At 37.1% G+C, this 27,056-nt stretch overlaps 1 protein-coding gene and 1 long non-coding RNA gene across 5 annotated transcripts; one reads left to right on the top strand and one right to left on the bottom strand.

Moving 5' to 3' along the window:
• Positions 1 to 51: 51 nt before the first annotated feature.
• LOC123877418 lies at positions 52 to 3,163 on the top strand. The gene is made up of 2 exons (XR_006798584.1): positions 52 to 1,615; positions 2,060 to 3,163. It is a non-coding gene; the product is annotated as an uncharacterized LOC123877418 (long non-coding RNA).
• Positions 3,164 to 4,769: 1,606 nt separating this feature from the next.
• On the bottom strand, positions 4,770 to 26,610 carry LOC123877395 (tyrosine-protein phosphatase 69D). Of its 4 annotated transcripts, none has more exons than XM_045924134.1 (26): positions 26,355 to 26,610; positions 25,740 to 25,881; positions 20,704 to 20,975; positions 19,450 to 20,192; positions 18,768 to 18,947; positions 18,381 to 18,487; positions 17,722 to 17,866; positions 17,215 to 17,294; positions 16,696 to 16,833; positions 16,155 to 16,421; positions 15,765 to 15,892; positions 15,108 to 15,217; positions 14,560 to 14,684; positions 14,008 to 14,152; positions 12,910 to 13,095; positions 12,118 to 12,138; positions 11,129 to 11,340; positions 10,434 to 10,537; positions 10,210 to 10,352; positions 9,615 to 9,806; positions 9,363 to 9,512; positions 8,794 to 8,971; positions 8,288 to 8,403; positions 7,290 to 7,421; positions 6,393 to 6,683; positions 4,770 to 5,815 (listed from the first exon to the last, which is right to left on the bottom strand). In XM_045924134.1, exons 1-26 carry the CDS (start codon positions 26,437 to 26,439, stop codon positions 5,744 to 5,746), a joined length of 4,464 nt encoding a protein of 1,487 aa, XP_045780090.1. In that variant the 5' UTR covers positions 26,440 to 26,610; the 3' UTR covers positions 4,770 to 5,743. The 4 variants fall into 4 exon arrangements, with proteins under 4 accessions (XP_045780090.1, XP_045780091.1, XP_045780092.1 ...); XM_045924135.1 differs by having other exon boundaries at positions 12,910 to 13,086; XM_045924136.1 differs by lacking the exon at positions 12,118 to 12,138.
• Positions 26,611 to 27,056: the final 446 nt, after the last annotated feature.

Genomic DNA, 27,056 nt, shown 5'->3' with positions numbered 1-27,056 from the left:
ATCTGGAAAACCACAGACATAGATATTAGTTTCTAGAATATGTCTGCAAAATTTCATGGACTTTGATTGCTTAATATCCAAATGAAATTGGAACTACGTTTGTATGAAGCGAGTGACGGAGAGACCCCTCTTAAGTAACTTATCGACAGATTACAGATAGATAATAATTTCGGCCGTTTATCTAGAGATTGTACACAACCCAACTTATTATATTAGTTACAAAGACTGCACTTTTGACCCAAGTTTGGTTTATTTAAAGTTTCGTGTACAGTGAAATTGGATACCTAATATTTATATCAATTATATTAAATTTAATAGCTCATACAAAATCTAAAATACATAGCCTAACCTAACTTATAGAATACCATAGACAGTCGTACGGACGCCACTCAATTTTATATAGACATCGTGACGTCAAATAAAAAAAAAACAAAATAACCATCCAAATCAAAGTAAATATTTTATCGAAAAATTTTAAAGGGTTGTGCATACTGATTAACCATATTCCAACTAGTGCCAATAAGGAAAAGTATCGAAAATGGCGGCGCTAATCATTCCTTCTCACTCGCACTATAAATAGGTATAGTGTGTAAGCGAGAGGGGCTTATTAATTGGCGTTCTTCAATTTGATTCAGTGAAGCAGTATCGATACAGTAGATTTAAAATCTGATATAAAAATGCTGGTTTAAAAAGTTTAAATTAAGACTATGGCCGCGATTACATTTGTAAGTTTTACTCATGTTAAGTAAATTTTTCAACTTACGTAAGTTGTGAGGCTATATGATAAACTACTTACAAAGCTAAGTTACGAACTTAAGAATGTTTACATTAGTAAACTCGTAAGTCGATAACGTAAGCTACTTGCGTGAGTAAAACTTACAGGTATAATACGGCCTAAGTTTACTTGAATACATATTTCAATCTTCGTCAAACATATTTTAAACGCCCCAAACATAAATACCATGATCAGTAACAGTATGCACACACCTTTACCTAAAAATTTGTGCTTGATTTGGGGTACATTATTTGGCCCTTAAAAATATATTGGAGGTTTTTTCAAAACCTGTCTAATGTATAATATTTTTATACTTACTATTTTTTTGTCATACATAATTTATACGTATTTTTGTTATCAAAGAAAAACAATTTAATTACAAAAATGCTTAATATGGCGTACCGCTGAATAAAAAATAAATACATTAGGGTCCACACACACTTGCAACATCCAATGTCACGCAACGCATATTGAAAATTGAATGTACTTCCGCAGAGTTCTAAGCATAATTATTAATTACTATTCAAGTTAACGCTTGTCAAACTAGTATAAAGTCGTCAAATTACGTTTATCCGTGCATATTAAGTGTCAGATTTACATCAGTGCGTTATAGAGAAAGCAATTCTTTTCGATCAAATTGCGTAGTGTTGCAAGTGTGTTCGAGACCTAATAATTATAATAATAACTCAGTTATATATCTTCTACTCTTTCACTCTTTGGACACGATTTTTGGTATGTTCACATACCAAAAGTAGAAAAATTGTACAAAAGCTGCCCACTAACTTCTAATTAATTATTATAGTCTAAGAGACGGCTGAATCATTTCGTGAAAATAATTATGTGACTAAAATATTGTCATGGTCCAATGACAGTCAACTAAAACCATTGTCTAATATAAAGTTTAAGACATTTTTGCTAACACTTTTATAAAATTAACACCAGAAATAAATTAAGTAAAATATTATCTTGCAAGGAAAGTACTTGTAAGCACTTAGGGTCGAATCAGTACAATAGCGATGGTACATAGAAACGATTTAGTAGGTACAAAAATGAAATTCAGGTATACTCAAACACTTAGACCCTTTTTTATTTCTGGTACATATATTCAAATAGTTTCGTGTTAAATCACTATTATTAGACTAATTGAATTTCTACGTTATCTGTTCAAGGAGCAAGCTTACAATAAAAATTACACACAAGGAACAATAATTTAAACTTATTTTTCCTTTTGTAAAATGGGGAAATGGAAATGGATGAAAGGAAAGTTTGTTCTAATAAGAGAAGAGATGCTCCTACCGTCTCTTTGCCTATAAGGGTGACTCTCTAGTCTCTACTAATATAAAGTGCTAGTATATTATATGGGTAGCGAACAACTTTACAGAAATCAAATATATTCGAGAATAATTGTCACATCAAAGAAAACAAACCATTTTTTTTAAAAAAAAAACCTAATTTTTATATCTTACTGGGAAAACAACAATAAAATAATAATTAATTATTTATATAATATAAGTGCAATGTCAGATCTACGCTTAATTTATGAATATTATTCTTTGATTTGTAGAACATTTACGTTTATGGCAACAAAGTTATTTGTACAGTATGTAATAAAGGTATAAGACCGCACTAACGACTTTTTGTTTTGTCGTTTCCCACACCCTTGACACGAGTCTATCAGTAAGTTACGATAATAATAGTATACGATACGATATAATAGTTGTCAAGTATTTCTCAAGAAGGAACAAATAATATTTGAGATCGACTGATTAGAGATAGATTGATTTAATTTCGGGCCATTTCTTACACAAGAAAACATTTTTTGACTACGAAGCCGCTTTGTTACAGAATTTTTTTAGAGATTTCTTTGTAAAGTTTGCCACTAAAATGTATTAATCTAAATGTTATTTAGTGAATCTGTGTAGTTGAATATTTGTAAAACTGAAAGTAGGCAATCTTAATATTTGTATCTCACTTCGGCTAATGTTTGACTTTGTAATTATCACTATTACTTTATGTACACACATTATGCAAATAAAGAATTCAGAATTTTATTTTCAGGATTTTATTGGTCTATCGTTTTACAAGATGTACTATGTTTCTCCGTAATATTAGAGAATCATAACTCTCGCAACTTTTGCTCGTGCGACACGTCGGTAGTGCGACCTTACATTTATATGAATTATAGTCATTTGTAATTTAAGAATTTTACCTATGAGTTTTCGTTAAAATATCTATGTATCAGTTTTAAGGAGAAATCGATTTGTATGACTGTCCATCTACATTAGTCTAACTATTGTTACTAAATATATTGAGACACGGAATATAATCACTGAATTTTATATAAACATGAGCATAAGTTCACTGCATGCTATTGAAACTCCTTCCACTGGATTTTAGACCGAATTGACTCATTTTTATATTAAAGTACTACCTTAATATAAAAATGAGTCAATTCCTACCTTAAAGGTAACATTACCTTAAAGGTAGTTCCACGCTAGTAAAAAAAAATGTGTCGTTTTGGAAGGCTCTTTACGCACTGCATCACGATAAAAGTCATGTGTTTTAAAAAGTGAAGACAAATTCGTACGCTTGTGTGTGTGTGTGTGTGTGTGTGTGTGTGTGTGTGTGTGTGTGTGTGTGTGTGTGTGTGTGTGTGTGTGGTACATAAGTACAGTGACACAGACTACATAGATATTGGAACGGAGTTTACGCAAAAAAAAATACGCACCATGGTCTATACACGTCACGTATGACATAAATGTAGGTATATTATAACTAGTGTGTATTTTTTTATTAGTAAGAGCCTTAGGAATCACAGCATACAGTGAACTGTATATAAAAAAAAAGTAATTTATGAAGCGAGTATAATCTGCGAATAAAATTTGTAAAAGCACCTACAAACTACATTCAGTTCTGGCAACACTAACATATAACCGATTATTTATATTATTGTTCTTACATCAAACGCGTCGAAACTGTCCTAATAACGTTAGAAACCAATAACCTAATACTATTTTGATTCAATGGTACTGATTTTGATTCCAACTATAGTGCATGACAGGTCGAAATGGCAGTTGGAGTATGAGGCGGGGGGGACTCCCCGCACACCCAGACTATCCCACACTGTGTTAGCGCGGGAGCTGTGCGAATGTACGGGGCTTTCCCACATCGATTGCCATCTCGGCCTGTCACATACTACAAATTTTAGAGTATTTGCACCTTTTTTAAAGCTCAAGCTTTTTCTTAATTTAGAGGTTAAATTTTTGACCATAGTGTTTATAAAGTAGGACTAAAATTTAGAGTTTTCAATTTAAAGTTCATTTTCCATCCTTTTTTAGTAATACTAAAAAGAAAAAGATGCAAATACTCCAAATTTATTTTAGAGAAAAATATCTGAATGGACACCAGTAACGTCATAAACCAATAACCTAATAATATGTACTATTATTATTAATCAGCATCTTATGAGTCAAAATCTTATGACTTGGCCACACAAAATGCGCGCGTATTCGTGCACGCTTTTTAATACAAAAAAACTGTATGCGCGCGTCTGCAATACAGTTTAAAAAACAATTCAAGATTTTGTATGTTTAAAGAATCTATTAAACATATGCTCATGAAATAAGCACATTTTACAATCGAAGATTATGTAAATCATACGAGAGAGTCGATTTGATAAGCTCCAACCATATTGTGAATTTATGAAAAGAGCAACCGTCGAGTTTCTTCCTGCTTCTTTTTAGTAGGACAGGTATTCCAAATCACGCAGTCGTAGATATGGTTCACGTAAATCTTCTTATTCATAGTGATTAGTTACAGGGACAGTGTGGCATTAGTGTGTCAAATATGATGTATCTAATCCGATCCAACCTCTTTGCTTAAAAGTTAAAATGCATAAAATTATGGCAAGCAATTAGCATACACCCTTTATATAGCTATACAGGTGATGCATGATTTTTTTTTAATCTGCCACGACTATCGAATCTTTATAGTTTAGTTTCTAATTCTATGGCGTAGTTTCTAGTGAACTCTTACATACGTCCCGCACAGCTCTCCTTTGACGATTAATATCAGTCATTGCGCAGAAATTAGAGGACTTCAAGTAAGCACCAAGAAGATTTACAGGAACTATGAACCAAGTTTATTTAAAAAAACTTTTCTATTCCATTCTACGTAGCGGCGATCTTTATAGCCTCTTGTATTAAACTTCTAGGAGCCACATTGGACACGTTCCGGCGCGCATTGTGTGTGCCAAAGCCTTTAGCTATTCTGTTGACAATTTTACTTCTTATTAGTGACGTAACGAATACTATATTATTTCGACGGAAACTACAAGACATGGAAAATGTATTCGAATTAATTTCTATGACAACTTTTTAAAACTATTGTTTTTTTTAAATATGGATCAATATTAAGATATTTCAGTATAACTATAACTACCACTATGGAGTGTGAGAACCACTTTTGTGGTATCCGTGCATATTCACCATTTTCGACTAATTTATCCCGGAAAATCAAATGGTTCCCACGGGGTTTCCACGCGGACGAAGTCGCGGGCATCATATGTTTTGTATTAAATTAGAAATGCTGTATTTTTAAATACAAAGATGTTTTGATTATGTGTGAGAATTCTCTATAAAAATTACTTAAAACGAAAAAAATTATGAAAGATAAATCAATAGGTAGTGGCAATTTTATGCATTAATATAAATTCGCACTTGTAAATTACTCTTAATAAATACATTATTCACATTATACACGCGAATCGATATTCTTTACATCACTAATTTTCATCGTTTATAAAAAAGTTCTCAGTCCAAGCGCTTTTAAACCATACGCGCGTCATTTTAAGGACTAAATTCGCCTGAATAGGCAAGACGAATTAGAAAGGGGCTCTAGCCTCAGTTGGGGTTTTCGCTCGTATTTCTTGAGCGATAAGGTTGAAATTAAGTGAGCTTTATGTATTGTTTAGCTGTCTTCCAGTAGGTTGTGTAGTTCTGCGTAGTTTAATATGGCACGGTGTAGGAATTCGTACTGCAACTGTAAACAGAAAAATAATAACTATGAATGTGTCAAAATAGATTTTGCGCAAGTGTAAATTAAAAATTTGTAACACCCCCGACAAGTGAAGGTTACAGTAATAACTAGAAAAGAGCTGATAACTTTCAAACGGCTGAACCATTTTTTTTGGATTATAGCTAAGAACACTCTCGATCAAGCCACCTTTCAAACAAAAAAAAAACAAAATTAAAATCGGTTCATTAGTTTAGGAGCTACGATGCCACAGATAGATACATAGATACACAGATACACACGTCAAACTTATAACACCCCTCTTTTTTGGTCGGGGGTTAAAAACAAATTGTAAATGCATGCTGATGATGTTTTCTTTGCATTTTTACATGTGGACTTGAGCCGATCCCTCTGTCTCTAGACTGCGACTTACCAGTACAGGAGAAAGAAGGCTCAAAATACACCGACTAGACAACGTTGACGAACTGTGTTGTTTACTTATGCAATAGCCGATGATGTTTTTTTCTGCATTTTTTGCATGTGGACTTATGTTGGCACACATAAATTACCATTTAAAAATTTTATAACATAAAAGTATACATACAAATGTGTCGATGGTGCGTGCGCGCTGCGAGCGCACTTTTCTCGCGACGCACGCGACATCCACGCGCCTCTCTAAACGCAGCTGCCAGATCAGGATGCAGAGGGCCACGAATAGCGCGGATCTCTCTGTTCCCAGGTTGCAATGCACTAATAGGGGAGGTCGGGGCGCAGGTTCGACGGGCGCGGCAAGTTCAGCCAATTCAGCGAGCCCGCGGGTAACTTCAGGCACGTGGCCCGCCGCTGTCGGCCAGCCTTGGTATTGAAGATGTCGGACGCACCGCCATTCTCCACTCTGTATAAAAGAGTACGATCTTGGACATTGATACTAACTTTTACTTGAGGGTTTACGGGTTTCGGCTAACCCGTATTTAGATACGGGCTAGCCGAGACCTCGTAGTCTGGTAGCTTGTATAATACTAATTAAAGATGTAGATCGACAGTAGAATAAAACATGATATTACGATGACTTCTTAAACTTAGCAGTGCTATGATAGAATACAATTCTTTTTGTTCCTTATCACTAGCCATATAATTTTTCGTGAACATATTTTAATATCTTTTTGTGTTTCACCCCACAAATTCTCAGTTTTCAGATTTTTTCCTTTACTTGTGCTATAAGACCTACCGACCTACCAAATTTCATGACTATAGGTCAACGGGAAGTACCCTATAGGTTTTCTTGACAGACACGAAAGACGGACAGGCAGACAGACAGACAGACAGATAGAAAGACAACAAAGTGATCTTATAAGGGTTCCGTTTTTCCTTTTAAACCCTAATGAATGTCCTTTTTGGAAAACGTTTTCTGATAACAAAATTAAGCACCAAATTGGAACATTTCGTTATCGAAGTGCAAAGAAAATAGACAAAGAATGTACGTAGTTTAAACCAATCATACCTTATTATTAGTAAGCCGGAACTGGCGCCTCGTGTAGTAAGGGCAGGATTCGCTCTCTTCGTACTCTACGGAGATATGTTCGTATTGTACTGTACCGTCGTCCCAGTACCGCGGGCATTTGCCTTCACCCAGCTGTAAAAGTAATAATTTAAAGTCTCTCAAGTCTTCTTTGAGGTAAACACTTTCTTATTAATTTGAGATCTGTTTAAAGTTAAAATATGTCACTTTTCCTATAAATGGAATCAATAAAATCTACGATAAGTTATGTAGTTTTAATTTTTATTTCAAACTATTGCAGCCTTTGCAGAGATTTGGATAAGAGCACACTTAATGTACAAGTTGTAAGCCAAGAAGTAAAATAGTTTCGATACTTGGGGACGTATCTTTTTTTTTTACTCACAAAACAATGAATTTTCGACAGATTTTGAATTCCACCCATGTTTTAGTAAATTCACAATCTGTACACAAAATGGCGCCCCCTAATTGAAGCGTAGTGTGTGTGAATGTGTGTTTGTATGTGTTTATTTATGCATTACTAGCGACCCGCCCCGGCTTCGCACGGGTGGACACTACCACGAAAAATCCTATCTATTTTCCGGGATAAAATATAGCCTATACGGATTCGGAAGAATCCCTCTAAGTAATGATAAAAGAAATTTTGAAATCGGTCCAGTAGTTTTTGAGCCTATTCAATACAAACATACAAAAATACAAAGGTTTCCTCTTTATAATATTAGTATAGATTACTAGCTGGGCTTCGCTGTAGTGGAAATTTCGAAAATCGGTGAGGGGATGGAATTAAATCGTAAAAAAAATTGTATCGGAATTATAAGTCTTCTGGCGCGCACCGCAGTGGTACTCACCACTGTGGTGTTGTAGAGTAGGAGGTTGCGGATTGTATTTTGGCAGGAATTTATAATTATTTCTAAGCTGACTTAGTTTGGTTTGGTGGATTGGCCATTGGCAATAAAACTAATTAGTGATCAGTGGTTACATACCTCACTTAACATTACAATAGTGGAAACATTATGTTCGGCGACCATCCGCCAAAAGTCCATTATCGTATTCGGCAATGGATCTTGCGTTATTATGAATCCTTCCGTGTTATCATACGCTGAAAATAAATAATAAAATAAATACTTCGAGGTTTTTTTTTTGGATTGTATACAAATTAAAGAATCGATCAAGTTCAAGAGAGAATAAGGATTGGCGAAATGTATCAATTTTATAGGCCCTTATTGCTCATCGCAATCGCATCGAGTTTCTTGCTGGTTCTTCTCGGTAGAAAAAGCATTCCGAACCAGTGGTAGATGCATTTGACAATTCTAAAGTACTTGTAAAAGTTTAATTGAATAAAAATATGTTGAATTTTGAATTTGAATTTTTCAATCGAGAACTTGATGTCAATTTGAAAATTCAGCAATAATATGTGGTTAATTGGTTTACAGTACGTTTGTTATTGGGATCTGTGTTTACCTTAATCGTCTAATGGCAGCGGACTTACCCTCAATAAACGACGCGTTGATATAGGTAGAGAAGTCTCGGCCAGGTATAGGCGCCAGTATGACGCGGTTGCGGTCATACGGCAGGCACTCTGTACTGCGGTTGCGCGCGCGCAACTCTTCCGCTCCACCCGCTGCGCAAGATTTGATGGGTTCCGCTACCGGTGGGTCCATCATTTTCTGATAACCCCAAAAAGTTTTGGTTTAAAATTATGTCAGTAAGTATATCGCCACGATAAAACCTAAGACGGAGAGCAATTAACAATTCACTAGATGGCACCACAAGTATCTTCAATCACTCACTATGAAGCCTGAATCACGCTAACGAAGTTTACATTAACGAAAAAATGTGACGAATAGATGTGACTGATATGTGGTGCACATGTAAGTAAATAATACAGAGAAACAGCTGAACAGGCCTATTGACTAATTGAACTAGATCCTAAAATAATAGTTACAGTCACAAAAAGCTTTTGATAATACAACATAAACAAACATAATTTTGGTAACAATTTTATAATGATTATTATCAGAAACAAACAAAGTACTTAAAAGGGCTATGGTATATTACCTCAAACTCATGTTCCATCAGGCACTTATCAGCGCCCTCTGGCGTGTTCCGCAGTCTATCAATGGAACTCTTGAGTCTCGATGCGGGGATCTCCGTATCGCCATAATGCGCGTACTCCACTAGCGCACGATATACGAACACGTATTGTTTCTGCGGGGAAAAATACGATATAAGGGTTGGTCGCGCAGTATTCCTCTTTCTGCATGACCCAGTAAAACGAATGACACACACACATAGCCTAGCTCAACATACCTGTGATTGAACCAAGAAGTTCCTTTGCCGTCGGAGTTCAGCGACTGTGTTGAACACAGAAGCGAGCCCAGTAGCCCGGAGCTGCTCCAGCAGGCAGTCCAACGCTACCAGCGTGCCTGTCCTGCCGACCCCGGCCGAGCAGTGGACCACCACGGGCCGACCCACCATGTTGGACCACGCCTCGTTCACCCTCTGAACAGACATGATTGGTTGGTGACTCAAAATGGTTAACGCCCACCGAGATTTTTGGCTTTATCATTGGTATGGGATTGTTACGACCTCCCTAGCGCAGTGGTAAGCGCTGTGCTCTTATTGGAGGGAGGCTCTGAGTTGGATTTGGAATCTTATAATTTTTAAACTAAATCTCTGGTTTGGTCTGGTGGGAGGCTTCAGCCGTGGCTAGTTACCACCCTACCGGCAAAGCAGTGCCGCCAAGCGATTTAGCGTTCCGGTACGACGCCGTGTAGAAACCAAAGAGTATGGGTTTAATAAAAACTGCCATACCCTTTCCAGATTAGCCCGCTTCCATCTTAGACTGGATAATCACTTACGACCAGGTGAAATTGCAGTCAAGGGCCAACTTGTAAAATATTACCTTGATGAACTTGAGTATGGAGTGCGGGTGCTCCGGCGCGGCGAAGTCTTTCCACATGAGGAAGTGGTACTGGCGCACCAATCGCGTCTCGCACTTCGCCTCGCGCGGCGACGTCGGCGCGCTCGCGTCGCTCATGCCGCAATCTGTAAGAAATAGGGATGTTGACCAATTTTTTTTTTCAAACAAAAAGTAATAAATCAATAGCAGTTTTTAATTTTCCATACCTCCATTTCGTTTTGCAATTCCATTATTTTCAACAATAGGTTGCCCGTCAGAGTTCAAAGGCTGCTTAGATATTTTAAGTTCCCTTACAATATAATCGGAGTACCTGCAACAAAGAAAGTACCTATAAATAAAGTTAATATTAACTAGATATGAAAATATAAAAAATTTGTAGTGTTGTTTTTCTTGGTAAAGCAAAGTCTCTACAAAAGTTAGAGTTTCACCTTCATAAGTTAGGGATTCATCTTGTAACACTACTTCTGGTCATTCTCTAAATGATATTTCTTTCACTAGCTAGGCAATAAAACCCATCGAATTAGAAACGTAAGTAAGGATCCCAAGGTTCTGGAATGGCAACCTCACATTAACACCCGTATTCACAAACGTTATATGAGGTCTCATAGTGCGCTCGAACGCACAGTGTAGGTTCCACCAATCAGATTACTGTATTATAAATGCGAAAGTGGGTTTGTTTGTTTATTGGTTTGTCTTTCAATCACGTCACAACAGAGCAACGGATCCACGTCACTTCTTGCATGAGTATAGTTTAAGACCTGGAAATTGATATAGTACTACTATTTACTACTATTATTTATCCTGGACTGTCTAAGAGCTCCCACAGGATTTTAAATAACCTAGATCCACGCGGACGAAGTCGCGGGCATCAGCTAGTCTAGTTAAAAAATAAAACAGTTACCGTTTCTCAGAGACATGGTGCACGGTGATGTTCCCGAAGGCACGCACACCCCTCACGTCATCAGGCCAGTACTTGCTGCACTTGACCTTGGAATACTCCTCGAGGTTGGTCAGCATCACGATCAGTTCCAACCCATGCTCCCAGATCATACGCCAGAAGTCGTTCACAGTTGTGTCTGTTGGCCCTTGGGCGCAGATGAATTGTTTGCGTTCCTGTAGAAATAATTACGATGTAAGATGATTCACAATTGGTAGACACTGAAGTCGAAACTAATGTTTTTCTCAAACTAAATTTAGAGTTTAAGCATCTTTTTCTTTTTAATATTGCTAGAAAATGACGGAAATGAATTTTAAAGATTTAAAAGACTAAATAGTGCACTCTACAAATTTAAAAGTTAAAATAATACGCATAGTTTAAAAGGAATTCAAGAAGGATGTAACGGTTCAGTCTCTTCCATTCTGGCTGAACAATCAGTAATGGTGTTAAAACTGCAATCCCATATTTGCCAGAATCTTTTGTTTCATTTATTTATTTATATTTATTAAACTTATACTACATACAGGGCATTTTTATTACATTCAGTGCCACAAAAACCACAGTCAGTTTTACCAGGCACACAATTTTTATTGAAAAGTGTTTCTCGATTTGATACAAAACAATGCGAATTCTAAAGGGTGTTATCTTTTCTCTCTCGTCTGGCTTTTACAATGATCAGCCAATATCAAGTTTGTAGTTATTTGTAACAAGTTAGCTAAACTATACAAGTATGGACCCCGTCTGTGCCGGCGCTCGCCGACATACGCACGGCACCCCTTTAGAGCGCTTTCCAGTCAGTTTTAACAAAAAAAAACACTCCAAAAAGTGTACACACAACACGCGCGCCAGCAAACGCCACCACAGACGAAGTCCCTAGGGTGTTATCTGCACATCAATTAAGTAAAGTAACGGCATTCCAAAGCACAGAATAACAAAAAAATATCATGCAATACCTGATTAAGCTCCAAAGGATCCTTAGTAAGCAAGAGACAGACAAATACATAAGTTAGAAAGGGACACAACGCGTAACCAATAAAACAAGAGGGGAAACATTGCAAGTGAAATAAAGGAACAATTTGGCACATTTATTTGAACACATAAACATTTATTTCCTTGCATTACTTAATTTCTAAAGGCGTTTATGAACAGGCTCGTTTTTCCGGCCATTTCGAGATTTGCGTTGGAATTTTATACATATTAATACAATATAATAATTTTATACACATATAAAACAGCAACACCTTTTGTCTGGGTATCGGTTCTTGGGCTGATTCTCTTGCGTTTCCGAAGTATATTGGACAATACAGTTTGCATCGGGTCGAATGTTTAAGTTTGGGACTGAGTTTATCAAAAATTTTGCACGACTTGTGGCAAATAAGGACATTATGCTGTTTATTGCACAAACCTAATACTCAATTACATATGTAGTTACATAAGTGTAGGCAGTAAATGCATGAGCTCTAAAGATTTTGTGTTCTTTGCTCTGCTTGTGGAAAATAAGGACATTACGCTGTGTATTGCACTCACCTTATATCTTATATCTGGTTACATAATTGCATTGATGTGAAGATTTTATATCCTTTGCTCTGCTTGGGGAAAAGACATTACGCTGTGTATTGCACTCACCTTATATCTGGTTACATAATTGCATTGATGTGACATGATGAAGCCAGTAAATGAACGAGCTCTAAACATCTTTGCACTACTGTCAAAAAAAAGGACATTACGCTATGAATCGCCCTAACCTTGTATCCCATAACGTAGTTTGCGTTGATATAGTCAGAACCAGTGATTCCGTCGACTTGCGTGAGTTTGACTCGGGTCTGGTCATAGGCTTTTATGTCTGGATATCGGTTCTTGGGCTGGTTCTCTCGCGCTTCCGAAGCGTGCGTCGTTCGGTCAGGGAAGCAGTCCGGCAGCATCTGCAACAGCTTGGGTTTTGCGCTTCGGGTTTAATAAATTTTTTGATACGTCACTAGATAAAATCTTAAATCAAAATAAAGCATTAAAAACAATATATTTAACAAAATCAAAAATAGGTAGACAATTTCATGATTTCTGATAAGTTATAAAGGGCAACGAATCATAGCGTACATTTACTGGTCCAAATTTTTTTTGTATTCTTACATTGTCCTATATTTATATTTATGAACTTGGAATTTTCTCCCCTTTCATTTGATATCTCACTCGATACGATAGCAAACAGGTGTAAATTAAAAATTTATAACACCCCCGACGATCCAAAGTATTTGAGTTTTCCAAAACATCATTTTCAAATAAATAATTATGTATTTAGGCAACGTCCATCTTGACAGCTTGACATTTGTCAATTGACATAATATTATGAACCTAACGGTTATCTAACCTTCTTTTCTACAAGAAAACTAGAAAAGAGCTGATAACTCTTAAACGGCTGAACCAATTTTTTTAGATTATAGCTAAGAACACTCTCGATCAAGCCACCTTTCAAACAAAAAAAACTAAATTAAAATCGGTTCATTCGTTTAGGCGCTACGGTGCCACAGACAGATACACAGATACACAGACACACAGATACACAGATACACACGTCAAACTTATAACACCCCTCTTTTTGGGTCGGGGGTTAAAAAAGTCAGAGACCCCTGCTTTTTTTGGGTAACATCTGTCATACTGATTTTTTTCGTATTTTTAGCCTGTCACCCGGACGATAATAACGAATCAATTGACACTTCGTTCATCAAAATCGGCTTAGCAGTTCAGGCGCTACGGCGAAAAACACACATACAAATTTACATACATAGACTGCTAAAATCACAACCCTTCCTTTTGGCTTTGTCGTAGTCAGGTAACAAAATCTCTACCTCAAATTCCTTCTGGAATCCATAGTCGGAATCCGCCTGTCTTTCCGCATAGGCGGCGGCGAGGTCTTCCGTTGAGATTGGCGGCATGTCCGGCGGAACCGCACTCATTAACTGCTGCCTTCCACCAATATGGCCTACTACGTATCTGTAAAAATGAAAAAAACCGGTCAAGCGCGAGTCTAACTCGCAGACGAAAGTTTCCATCGTACAAAATATTTTAACACTAGAGGATGCCCGCGACTTCGCCCGCGTAAATTTCGATTTTTTTAAATCCCGTAGGAACTCTTTGATTTTCCAGGATAAAAGTAGCCTATGTCTTTCCCCGGGATGTATCCCAAGTGTGTACCAAATTTCATCAAAATCGGTTCAGCGGTTGGGCCGTGAAAACGTAGCCGACAGACAGACAGACAGACACACTTTCGCATTTATAATATTAGTATGGATTTGTATGTGCAAGTTAATAACAACAACGCCATCTATATGTAATTTGGTATATAAATTTTTTCGTGAACATGTCCAGCAGTAGTCCAACAGGCTAATTGATTCATGTACCTGAAAGCAGCTTCCAACGGACTCATCTCGAGGTGATGATGATGATGTTTTCTCGATCTTCTCGCTTGAAGGACGCAAAGGGTCGCCATACCCACTACAATTAGACCGGCCACTGTACAAGTCGCCTGCAAGCAAAAATGACTCATCAATGCTTTACTAATAAGCTCGGTGTACGAACGATTTCAAACCTTAAAACAAGATAACTTAGGTCAATTTTACTTTGACGTTAATTGTTTCATTATACGAAATCTATAAACATTGTTGAGATGTAAAAACTCGTACTAAAGATACTGATTCGATCCACTTAAGACCAGTTGCATGGCAGGATGTCAAATTTACTTTATGATTACTTTAAACTTACCGACAGTCAATAAAAAGCAAATTCGGTTGCACACCCATGAATAAGGTTTATGGTAAAATTTTGATTCCAAGTTTACTCTGATTTCTGCAACCCACTTTGCTTCTATTGGCGGTCAAAGTTTAATGGTAACCATAACGTAATATTAACCACCTGCAAATGGACCTTATATACACAAGTCTAGTCTTACCAGTAACGCAATTTCTAATGGAGTGGTGGGGGGTGGCGCCACAGGTGACGCGGCGGGCATCAGAGCGTTGACGTATTCACTGAATAGAGGCTCATCTTGCTCTGAACCCGCTGAAACAATCAATTCTTTAAAATTATTTTTACTTCATCATCATCAGAGTCATCCGATAGACGTTCATAACTGGACGGAATCGAACTATTCGATTGTTGTTACTACTTGGTAACAATTGACAAAACAATCGATTGTTTTCTTGTTCAATTGTTACATAGCACGCGGATCTTGGACGAATGAATCGAAAATCTAATGCAATTGAATTAGATTTTAGATTTATTCCAGACCGTATGCTCCGCATTTGTAATTGACAATCGAAAAATATAGCAATCGATTGTCAATTTTTATTCGATTGTTTTTTTTATGAAGACGATCGAATCGGCAATCGATTGTTCAATTATTAGATTTTAAGTATAGAATGTACCGGCTAAACTCGCCTATTTTACATTAAACATTCTATACATAAAATGGAAATAACTCACGATAGTTTAAAGATTAATTATATTAGATTGTTCGATAAATTAGATTGTTTTTTTTTTTTGCATCCATCACCCATTCCTATTTTGAAGTGCTAAAATGAACCAAAAAAACAAAGATAACACTTACGTATCAACTCAACGTATAACGTATAGTTAGCTGAGGGGTCCAACAGACCGTCTTTGACCTGCAGATCTTCCTTCACCTCAACTTCCACTAGCTTGTTGTCCATCATCATAGGGTTTTTCATGTAATCTCTGAAAAAAAAACAAAATGTTTACTCAAATACACTGGCATCAGACTCATTGTGACAACAAATCGATCCTAACCACATACATGTATATTTATCTTTGTCGCACCCAGTTTGACTCCTTTGGAGAGAGCGAGGCAACTGTACACATAGTGACACACTTGGTCCACTATCAGGACAAAGTGTGTCACTTTGGATTGTAGCTTGTCTCTTTTTTATTCAATTCAACCTAACCACGGCCATATCTAAAGGAAATAAACTTAACCAACCTCTCGATATCCATGTAGGATCTTCTTTCACGTTTTTCTTCATCTGGTTCCATGGTGGTATCAATCTCATCCTCAAAGAACTCATCCCTGGTGGTGGTTTGCATGGTGGTGGTGGGGGGTTTGGGCGCTGGAGGGGGGATGTCGTATGATCGCCGCGGTTTCTTGAGGCAACGTCTGCAGGATTCGCGGTTCAAGCCCGGGTCATCTTTGTCGAAGTACGATCGGCCATCACCCATTATTAGTTCTGATTCCGGTGGGAATCTCTCACTGAAAGAAAAAATAAAATAAATATATTCTGATATATGTATGACGGCTGAAGAGCCTCAGAACTGTTTTTAGACAGTGACATCAGCATTGTTTGGAATGATTTCGGGAGATCCGAACAGCACGACGTCTCAAGCAATAATGCCGCTGTATTTATGCCAAATATGCTACGATGCCACAGACAGATACACACGTCAAACCTATAACACCCCTCTTTTTGGATCAGAGGTTAAAAAAACCTGAGCATAAGGTTTAAATAGATTAAGTTTAAGCTTACTTTGAGAAGACATCAGTGATATAAGCTCCCAAAACCGGTTGAACACCATGCGCTTCCTCATAGTCCACCACACTCATGTCCCTGGGGGGAGGAAGGTTACTCCAGTCTGGATGTGGCCGTAAACGCACCATGTATATCCTGCAATACGAAGAATTATATAAAACTCCATCACTGGTGTCTTTTGGGACACCACTTTTGGACCACTTTGTCTGGTGGGAGGCTTCGGTCTTGGCTAGTTACCACCCTACTGCCAAGCGATTTAGCGTTCCGGTACAATGCGTGTAGAAATAAGAGGGGTATGGGTTTAATAAAAACTGCCATACCCCTTCCTGGTTAGCCTGCTTCCATCTTATAGTGCATCATCACTTACTACCAAGTGCGATTGCAGTCAATGGCTAACTTGTGATCAACCGCTTGCCTATGATGAATAAAAACAATTAGCTGATGCCCGCGACTTCATTCGCGTGGATTTCGGGTCATTGCGGGTGTAGCGACACTATGTTAGTGAACAGACTTTACCTGTAGCAACAAATATGTCCATTTCGCTCGGTTATGCGCGGTAGATCAACGTGGAACACGTATTTATCATCTGCCAACACCTGCAAGAGATATTTCATAAATTACAGCGTCGACTCTTTTTCTTTCTTTCTCAACCAAGCCAAACTTTTTCTTTTTTTTTAATATTGCTGGGAAAATTAGTTTTAAATTAAACACTTTAAGTTTGGTGCTACTCTACATAAAACATTATGCTCAAGACTGGCACCTAGTCAAAAGGTTTGACAGTTTTAAGTTTGTCTGTCCTTTTCTTATTACATTGGTAAGAAGAAGATATTCTTTTGTTTGTTACCAGAATCAATACCAATGACATTCTATGTATGAATTAACATAATCTATAACAAATAAATTTCTAGAACGCACACGCCATTTTTGCTCTATGCGTCAACTGAAATATCACTAAAATCGTCTTTTGACAGTTCGTTGTATGACAGTTCACACAATAGTCCTTCCTCAAAGTATTTTTTTTACCTTTCGCCATCGTGGTCTAGGGGGCGTGTCGGGCGGCGCGGGCGCAGTCGTACAGTGACGGACCTCTTCGTCCCCGCGTCTTCGCGTGCGAGTCATCGCGCTCAAGCGAATTGTGTAGTTAGTATTAGGCTGTAGTTCCTCGAATCTGATGAGGAAATACAAAATCGGTTAAAGGTCTCGTCACGTTAAAAAGAAAAATAAAACCGACTTGTTTGTGGTTTTCGAAGTCGGTTTTATTTTTCTTTTGAAATTTTTTATTTCACATTTTTTAGTGGCCCCACTGTACTATAATATGCTATTACCAGTTAAAACCCTACTGTTTACTATTATTTTATATACCCAGCATATAGCAGTATATTTTATTATTTTATATACCCAGTAACACTCGCGTTATCAAGTAGAATCTAATGAAGTATGATTTATCAAAATCGGCTGTGCCGTTGAGTAATTACGGGCGGACAAGGGAACAGACAATATACAGGTCAAACACATACCCCCCTTTTTGGGCTTGACTGCAGTCGGGTAAAAAAAATAATTATAAGACAGTGCAATCTAGTTTTGAAGTGAAATTCGATGCATGGTATACATTTATTTTTTTCGAGTTTTTGTATATTTAACAATTTCAAATTTCTAGAGTTAAAGAATACAAACAAATGAACCTTTCGCTCCTGGAATCATTTGTCTTGAATCTAGAAAGAGGTCCCCAGCTATCTTTCTGTAGTATCCCGAATCTGTCTCTATATGTTGCATTGCCTGTTAACTCCATCTAAAGACAAACAGAACAATAATGTTAAAGAAGATGAATGAATTTTTGGCCTAACTCAACGATTACTACAGTAATACTTCTAATTTTTTTTTTAATAATAAAATAGCAGGCTGATGTTAAGTGATTAGAATAGTTTCTAGCACCAGAGGTACCGCTGATTCGTTGCCCGCCTTTCAAAAAAAATAAAGAAGTAAGGTTGATCCAGCTACTGGCAAAATGGATAGTCACGTTACTAGCTGCTGGTATCTTAGCCAATCAGTTCCCCTTGCATAAAACTTACTGTGTAACCCTTGATCTCCGCGTTAGGCTTGAGCGGAGGTTGCCAAGTGAGGTTGATCCAGCTACTGGCACAATGGACAGTCACATTACTAGGTCTGCCAGGTATGCCATCCCCTGTGGCGGCTGGCATTTCTGCCGACCAATTACCGCAGCGTTTAGTAAAATCTGAGCATGCGCATACCTGAAAAACAAAAAAGTTATTAGGCCCGAAACTATTTATTTTTATATTCACGTGTTTTATAGTCAATTGCCAGCTCATATAAGTTATTTAACCTTGGTGGTTTCAAAAATCCATACTACTATTATAAATGCGAAAGTGTGTCCGTCTGTCTGCCTATCTGTCTGTCTGTCTGCTACCTTTTCACGGTCCAACAGTTTAACCGATTCTGATGAAAAGTACAGGGTTAGCTTACATCCCGGGGATGGACATAGGCTACTTTTTATCCTGGAAAATTAAAGAGTTCCCACGGGATTCCTAAAAACCCATTCGCTTAACCGATTTATATGAAATTTGGTACCGAGGTAGCTTGCGTCCATGTAATTGACATAGGCAAATTTTTATACCGGAAAGTTAAACAGTTCCCGCCGCATCTATAAAATCTAAATCCACGCGGATCAAGTCGCGGGCATCCTCGAGTTTCTCACAATTTTACAAAGGTGAGTCATTAATAATCGCGACTTACTCGAAAAACATATGTGCTGTGCGGTTCCAAATTATCAAACATGTACGGCAAATTCCTATTATCCCTAGAATGATACGCTCTTCTTGGTGCGACCTCATTCATCTTCCTCGCTTCTAGCAAGTAGTAATGTATCAGTTCCTCGATATCCTTAGGTGGGGCTGCCCAGCCAATTGTCACTGACGTCGCGGAAAATCCGTTTATGGAAATATTCGGTACAAATATTGGGTCTTTATCCAAAGTTGTTACAGTAGATTCGTATGTATGAGGCTTGCTCTTTCCAAATGTCGTAGCAACTTCAAGTCTCAATTGATATTGTGTAGACTTTTCCAAGCCCTCCATTACGAAGGAAATGTTTTTAACACCGATTTTCTCTTGCGTGTATTGATTAAAGTTTGTGGATGGTAGACGTCTGTACATTAGATAGTACCCTGTGATTGGGGAGTTGTATGACCTAATGGTCCAGTTTAGGAATAGTTGGGATGCGCTTATAGGTATGACTGTATCTATGACCACTTGTGGGGCAGCGTATATGAAAACGTCGATCTCTCCTGTTATATTTGTAGAAGTAACAGGGTCCCATACTTCACATATGTAAGTGCCATTGTCTTCTGGGTTTCTAATGTGAAGATCGTACTCGCTACAGATTTGTTTGAGGTTGATCTGTTTAGCTGGTTTTAGTGCCAGCTCGTTTAGGTCGTCGTCTTTTCCTTTCTTCCACCACCTCACTTCACTGGATTTGTAAACTGTAAGAAAAACATCATAAGATTGGTAGTTATAAGAATTTATAAAATACCACTTATTTATCATTTTCTTGATAGTGATATTTCAGTTTCAAAATCAGTTAAAGATATTTAAAAGGCACTATTGTAATTTTACAGGAGAATATAAGAATATTTTAAATTTCTTGAAAGGGAATTTCTATGAGTTACAATTTTTTTCTTGATCTACGTTTTTAAAATAAAATATGACTATCATTCCAGTGCTCAAAATTTTAAGAGTTTACCAGAATTCAGACCTTAAACGATAGTCTTCTCCTCTTTTGCTAAATTATTTTAATTATTATTAAATTGCGGTAGATCTATTCTAAAAGCAGCTTGGGACGACATCCAGCACGATGGATTGATGATCTAAAGGTAGCTGGACGTTGGTGGATGAAGAAGGCAGAGGATTGAGTAGTGACGCGCTTACAATCTATTATTATTGACAATAGGTACGGTCTACTGATATAAATTTAATTGATACAAAGTTACTTACCTTCAAAAACACACTGCATAGTGACATTCGCTTGGTCCGTCACATTCTCCTTTATCGGTCCCGCAGTTTTATTGACCAGCTTCCCAGGATAACTGAGGTCAAGTATAGTGGTCTTTTCCACCTTCCCCTCTCCTAGTTTGACTCTACATGTATAATTGCCGTCATCTGTGGTTGTAGCGTTTGTGATTGTCAGGTTATACGCTTTGTACTTCCGCGGGTTGCCGTCGAGGTCTTTTTCTTGGAGTTGTTTCTCTTCCGCGTGCTGTTGTATTCTGTTGGTATGGAGTTAAAGAAAAAAAAACCTTTAATTAGGGTTCCGTACTCTAAAAGGAAAAAGAAACCCTTATAGCATCACTTTGTTGTCTGTCTGTCTGTCAAGAAAACCTACAGGGTATTTACCGTTCACCTAGAATCAGGATATTTGGCAGGTAGGTAGGTCTTATAGCACAAGTAAAGGAAAAAACCCAAAAACCGTGAACATCAAAAAAAAATTAAAACGTGTTAACGAAAAAATTAATTTTCTAAATAACATATACATATATAGCGCAGCCCGCCATTAAGTTGCAGTGTTGTAAATGAAAGTGTTAGGTATACCTTCTATGATAGTACGGAACCCTCCGTGTGCAAGTCCGGCTCATACTTGACCGGTTATTTTATCGATGCCAAGATAGTTACAGGCCAAGCTAATATAAATCGTGTAAACTAGAAAAGAGCTGATAACTTTCAAACAGCTGAACCGATTTTCTTGGATTATAGCTAAGAACACTCTCGATCAAGCCACCTTTCAAACAAAAAAAAAACTAAATTAAAATCGATTCCTTAGTTTAGGAGCTACGATGCCACAGACAGATACACAGATACACACGTCAAACTTATAACACTCCTCTTTTTGCGTCGGGTGTTAAAAATTGCCTAAATCCTAACTACCTACCCTTGTAAGCGTCTGCAGCTACGTTCGAGTGTCAAGTTACATGCACTAGGTTTGTTGTTAAGTGGCGAAGGGGAAGTGGGAATCTTTTCAATGTTTGTAGGTTTGACGCGACGCGATTGCGTGTACAGAGCTTATAGCACAGAACTCGAAATACGGTAGTAGAAATGGCATCTGTTATCTTTTAACTGTACTTTTTTGGCCGGGTTTTTTTCTGTTTCAAATGCAGTTTAAAAGTTATGTAGGCTCAACGATTTACATACTAATCTTTAAACATGTGTTACTTTAAAACCACATAATTTTTGGATATCTAGCAATTCACAATTATACAAATATTAGTTCTAGAACTTGTCTACAAAATTTCATTGAGTTTGATTGGTTTATATTCAAATATGAACCAAACTACACTAGTGTGAGAGAAAGAAAATGCATTTATTTGTTGTTGGTATCACAGATACAAAGCATACAAGTACATTATTTTCATCTATGACACCACCCCAAACGGGTGTACAGCTCAGCATTATGTCTTGCATCACATGCGTTAACACGCATAAAATGCAGGACGCTGATTTTCAGCTGAGATCCGGTAAGAAGTGTAGAGAGAATAGGAAGTGTGTTAGGGGAAATTCTCTTAAAACTGTTAGTCTATGCAAAGACATTTATTTTTTGAGGAACTCCGCATATGCGCGGTGACTATTACATGCTTCTTAAACACCTCTATATTTATTCTGAATTCTGTGGCATACAGCTATAAGCTGCACCCTTCACGTCGCTACTCAAGAATTGCCCTTGTATTTTCGATTGTATTCCAACCCCCTGCCGACTTATTGTTTTACTGCAACGTGTCCGAAATATACCCACCCAGATGCGTTTACAGGTAAGTAATAAAAGTGTTTTCGGAAATAATTCTAGGCACGAATGTCACTCCCTCACACTACTCGCGTTTTCAGGATTTTCAAAAATACAACCGCTTTCAATGTTTTGATTGTATGATTAATATGGTTCTGAAGGATTAGTTTAAGTTAACGATGCTTTAACGGGAGTTTAGCTAACATGACACGAGAAGGATCGTTAGGGTACACCTGTCATTTAGTATGGAAGGCACATGGAGCGATTTAACATATTAAATTAGACGGAGACGGATTTGACATGAAAATTTCCACTTAAGACTGACCGCACTTTGGATGTTTTTTCGTACGAACACCTACAACAATTCCGAATCATCATCGCGAATTCAAGAAAGGAATCCAAAAACCGACAAGCAATTACCACGTTGTTTTCTCCACTGAGTCGACATTGGCGGAATTATTGCGGAACACAAAGCCGCAGTACAAAGAGCCATAGAGAAGAAAAGAAGAAGAGTACATACTATGGGAGTTTCCAAACTTGTTGCAATTTTCCCACTTTCATGCGTTGAACATTAATAGAAATACAGATATGTAGAAGTACATAAATATGTTGAAAAATTGATGACTTGGGCACAAATTTTAGTGGCATCAAAGTGGGATCAAGATAGGATCAAAGAAGAGACCATGCCTATTTGATGGAGTAAAAAAGTATTCAGTGTGTGCATTCACTGCGGACAACCAGTATTCATATGTTTACGTACGATACAAATTCGCATCCAATGTGGTAAACCTTAGAGCTCAGATATGACGGAGTTATGACATACGATATGAAGGCCAATCACCCAATCGCGAGCGAATCACTTCACTGACAAGGTCCATCATCTGTCTCCAAAGATATTCCTCAGATATTAAATTACCATCACAATCCATCATCGGCCATTTAGTAAACTTAGTAACATTCTACCGTTAATCCAGACAAGTCTAGAGTCAGCTTATGAAAGTTAAAATCGAGTTTTTAGAGTTCCATACCTAAAAAGGAAAAACGGAACCCTTAAAGGATCACTATGCTGTCTGTCTATCTGTCTGTCTGTCCGTCCGTTTGTCGTGTCTGTCAAGAAAACCTATAGGGTACTTCCCGTTGACCTAGAATCATGAAATTTGGAAGGTAGGTAGTTCTAATAGCACAAGTAAAGGAATAAATACGAAAACCGTGAATTTGTGGTTAATATCACAGAAAAAAAAATTCAAAATGTATTTCAATTTTCAAAGTAAGATAACTATACAAAGTGGGGTATCATGTGAAAGGGCTTTACGTATATATTCTAACACAGATTTTTATTTATTTTTATGCATAATAGTTTTTGATTTATCGTGCAAAATGTCGGAAAAAATACCTGAGTACGGAACCCTCAGTGCGCGAGTCTGACTCGCACTTGCCCTTTTTTTTTTCAGATTGCAAATCGAATCCGTACGTTTACAAATCAGTCAATCGTGCGGAACCGCTGAGTCAAACTTCTCAGAATTTTTTATATAAAAACAATCTTGTTTCATCAGAATGTTTTTCTTCACAGAATGCTGCGCATATGCACAAAACTGTTTTTTTCTACTAGTGAAAAAAATAAATATTTATTTATACGAAAAATTTCTCTAAGTCCAGATAAATTCGACATAAATTAGAAAACAATAAGTAATGAAATAGCATTATTTTTTATCGCTTTTAGTAGCTACCCAGTACTTACTTTCTCTAATTTTAACTTTAATTTAGACTAATTTCAGAGCCTCAATAGCTCAACCGGTAAAGGAGTGGACTGAAAACCGAAAGGTCGACGGTTCAAACCCCGCCCGTTGCACTATTGTCGTACCTACTCCTAGCACAAGTCTGACGATTAGTTGGAGAGGAAAGGGGAATATTAGTCATTTAACATGGCTAATATTCTTGAAAAAAGAAAAAAAAAACTTCAAACAAATCCTACACTGCCCATAACCTTGATCACACACCTGTGACCTGACCCATGCCTGATAAATCCTTGATCGGTTCTCAGTTATTAACAAGGATTCAAATCATATAAAAGAAGAACAATTACTTGAGTTTTGTATAAAAATGTCAGTTTATTCTGCAATCTGTTTAGTTTCAACTTTTAGTCCTGCATTCCCACTAGGCATTAGGTCCCAACCTTGATTTTTCATATAGTTTCTATCCATTGCATATGAGTGTGAATATGCTGACCACAAAAGAATTGATTCTGTGTCTTAAACTACCACACCATATGTAATCAGTACATATAAATAAACAACAAAGTATAACAAAGATGTATTTATATTAAAGTTGTAAATAACAGATCTGGTTATTAGTTTTTGTAGATAAGGCATATAACGAAAATAGTGTCTTGTATAGACAATGTTTGTAAACAGTAGGTAACAGTAAATGCTTAAGTAGCTTCAATGAAAAATGAAGCCAAGTCAGCATTGAGGATACACAAGCAAAACAAACACTCTTCAAGCTGGAGATAACTTACTTTGTATGATGTTTATTTTGCTTGTCTTGATATCTTAAGTTTAAGAGAGAAGATTATTTTTGTAATTTTTATGATTGTGTTTTTACCTACACTTAGCTTAGCAGTCAGAGTGTTGGGTGCAAACCGAAGATGCAGGTTCGAATCCTGCTGGTTCCACAATTTTTGATATTTATTTAAAAATTATTTAGAGAAGATTATTATTTATCCTTCAAAATATAACCATTCTGCTAAACTTTGAGTACTGAGCTAGTCTATGCATGTTCTTGTAGAAATGCTTTTGGAGAGTCTATTTGACTATTCAAATGGACTGTGTCACAAAACAGACTTTCTTAGCATTCTTTATGATGACAATAAAAAAAAAAACTTGTTTAAAATGTTTTAACTATATTCTATTCCATACCTCTCAGTCACCTAAGAAGCAAAATTATTCCATACTTAATACTTAATATTGTAAATGTGAAAGAGTGTCTGTCTGTCTGTCTGTTACAGTCTCTCAGTTCATCTGTTTAACCGATTTTAACATTGAGATAGCTTGCATCCTGGAAATGGACATAGGCACATTTTATCCCAGAAAATTAAAGAGTTCCCACAGTCTTAACAGACATAATATAGACAGTGGGGCTTAGTAATAGGGCCTTCTGGCATCATTCGAGTATGGAACCCTAAAAATGTGTATGAGTGTATTGTGACTAGAATTTTTATAATTAAGTAAGTAAAATTATGTGTAAAATAAAAAAGTCATACCTCTCGCCAATTTTAACTGGCTCATTGTTGAACAACCATTCCACAGTTGCTTCGACAGGTCTAACACTGCAGGTGATGTTGGCGTCAAAGCCGAGAGTGCCATTTAACAGCTGAAGCTCCAAAATCTCTGGTGTATCTTGACCTATAAATCAAGATCAAGTCAAAGCTCAACTAAGTACAACTCTTTACAAATTTCATGGGCTTTGAAGAATTAGTTTCTTATATTATGTGATATCTTAATGCTTAAGGGCATTGTTTTTCCCATTCTAGTAGGGATTACTATAACATCATTTAGCTACTGATTAAATAAACATTAATGAGAGGAAGCTGTATTAAAAATTCATGAACTTACTCACAGATGTTAAATGAAGTTATGAGAAATAGATAGCAGTAGGAAAGTTAAGTTCCTTAAATAGTATCAATAACAGTAAATTAGCGTTACGATACAACGTGCAGCTGCGTTTTTTATGTTTTAACAAAACCTTGTTGAGTTGGTTTCGTATTATGGGAAATGTGCGGTCGCGGAGTAAAAAGTAATCTGTAGTGAATACAGAATGGGAATGCAAATGTTTGGTTTACTATCAGTCTTGTATGTAAATATTCTTGGTTACTCACCAAAAACCGGATAACAAGATACGATACACCCAAAATAAAGCACAAATGTAACAGTGTACTTCCTGGCCAAGTTCACCATTGTCATGGCGGAAGATGCGGCTTCACGCGTACACTACACACGATCCCGTACTATAAAACACATCGCACGGTAGTTAAACCATCTTCCAGTTCACTTATGTGGAGATATCACTGATTATTTCTATAATTATCACAATAAAAAATTACAAAGCGGCTGACACCCAAAGCCGAACAAACAATCGCTCTCTGAACAGTGTTGCCAGTTGCCACTTGCCAGTTGCCAGTGCCCAGTTCATATTATTTCCTGACGGGCGATTCACAACACTCGATTCGGGTTATCACGATAACTTACCGAGTCGAGTGTTCTGAATCGTCTGGCAATCTTGTGGTTGGATTATGTTTGCATTTCACAAAGATTACAAAAAAAAATGGTAAAATATATAATACGCCTGCTACAGGTACCGGACTCAGGTTACCGAAGTACATACAATATACATACATAATATATACATAATTATATACATAATTATATATACATAATTATATTGTACGCACAAGGGCTCCACGTCGTTGTACATAGATAGTAGCAAAGCAGTCAACTCACTCCTCCACTCCGCGAATATCCCTGATGGGTATCTATTTACCTAGATAATATGAGACAGCTTCATCAGCAAGTTGCATTAT

This window comes from Maniola jurtina, chromosome 23 (genome assembly GCF_905333055.1).
Source record: "Maniola jurtina chromosome 23, ilManJurt1.1, whole genome shotgun sequence".
NCBI classification, from domain to species: Eukaryota; Metazoa; Arthropoda; class Insecta; order Lepidoptera; family Nymphalidae; genus Maniola; species Maniola jurtina.
The sequence above is the reverse complement of the archived record's forward strand: the minus strand, read 5'-3'. Positions and strand labels throughout refer to the sequence as shown.

Excerpts from the sequence above, each read along its gene's own strand:
- LOC123877395 (XM_045924134.1), bottom strand. The coding sequence starts at position 26,439 with ATGACAATGGTGAACTTGGCCAGGAAGTACACTGTTACATTTGTGCTT. Across the intron at positions 15,893-16,154 it reads TCCTACATGGATATCGAGAG|AGATTACATGAAAAACCCTA; the intron begins GTTGGTTAAGTT and ends TTTTTTTTTCAG. Across the intron at positions 14,153-14,559 it reads CCGTTGGAAGCTGCTTTCAG|ATACGTAGTAGGCCATATTG; the intron begins GTACATGAATCA and ends TCATTTTTACAG.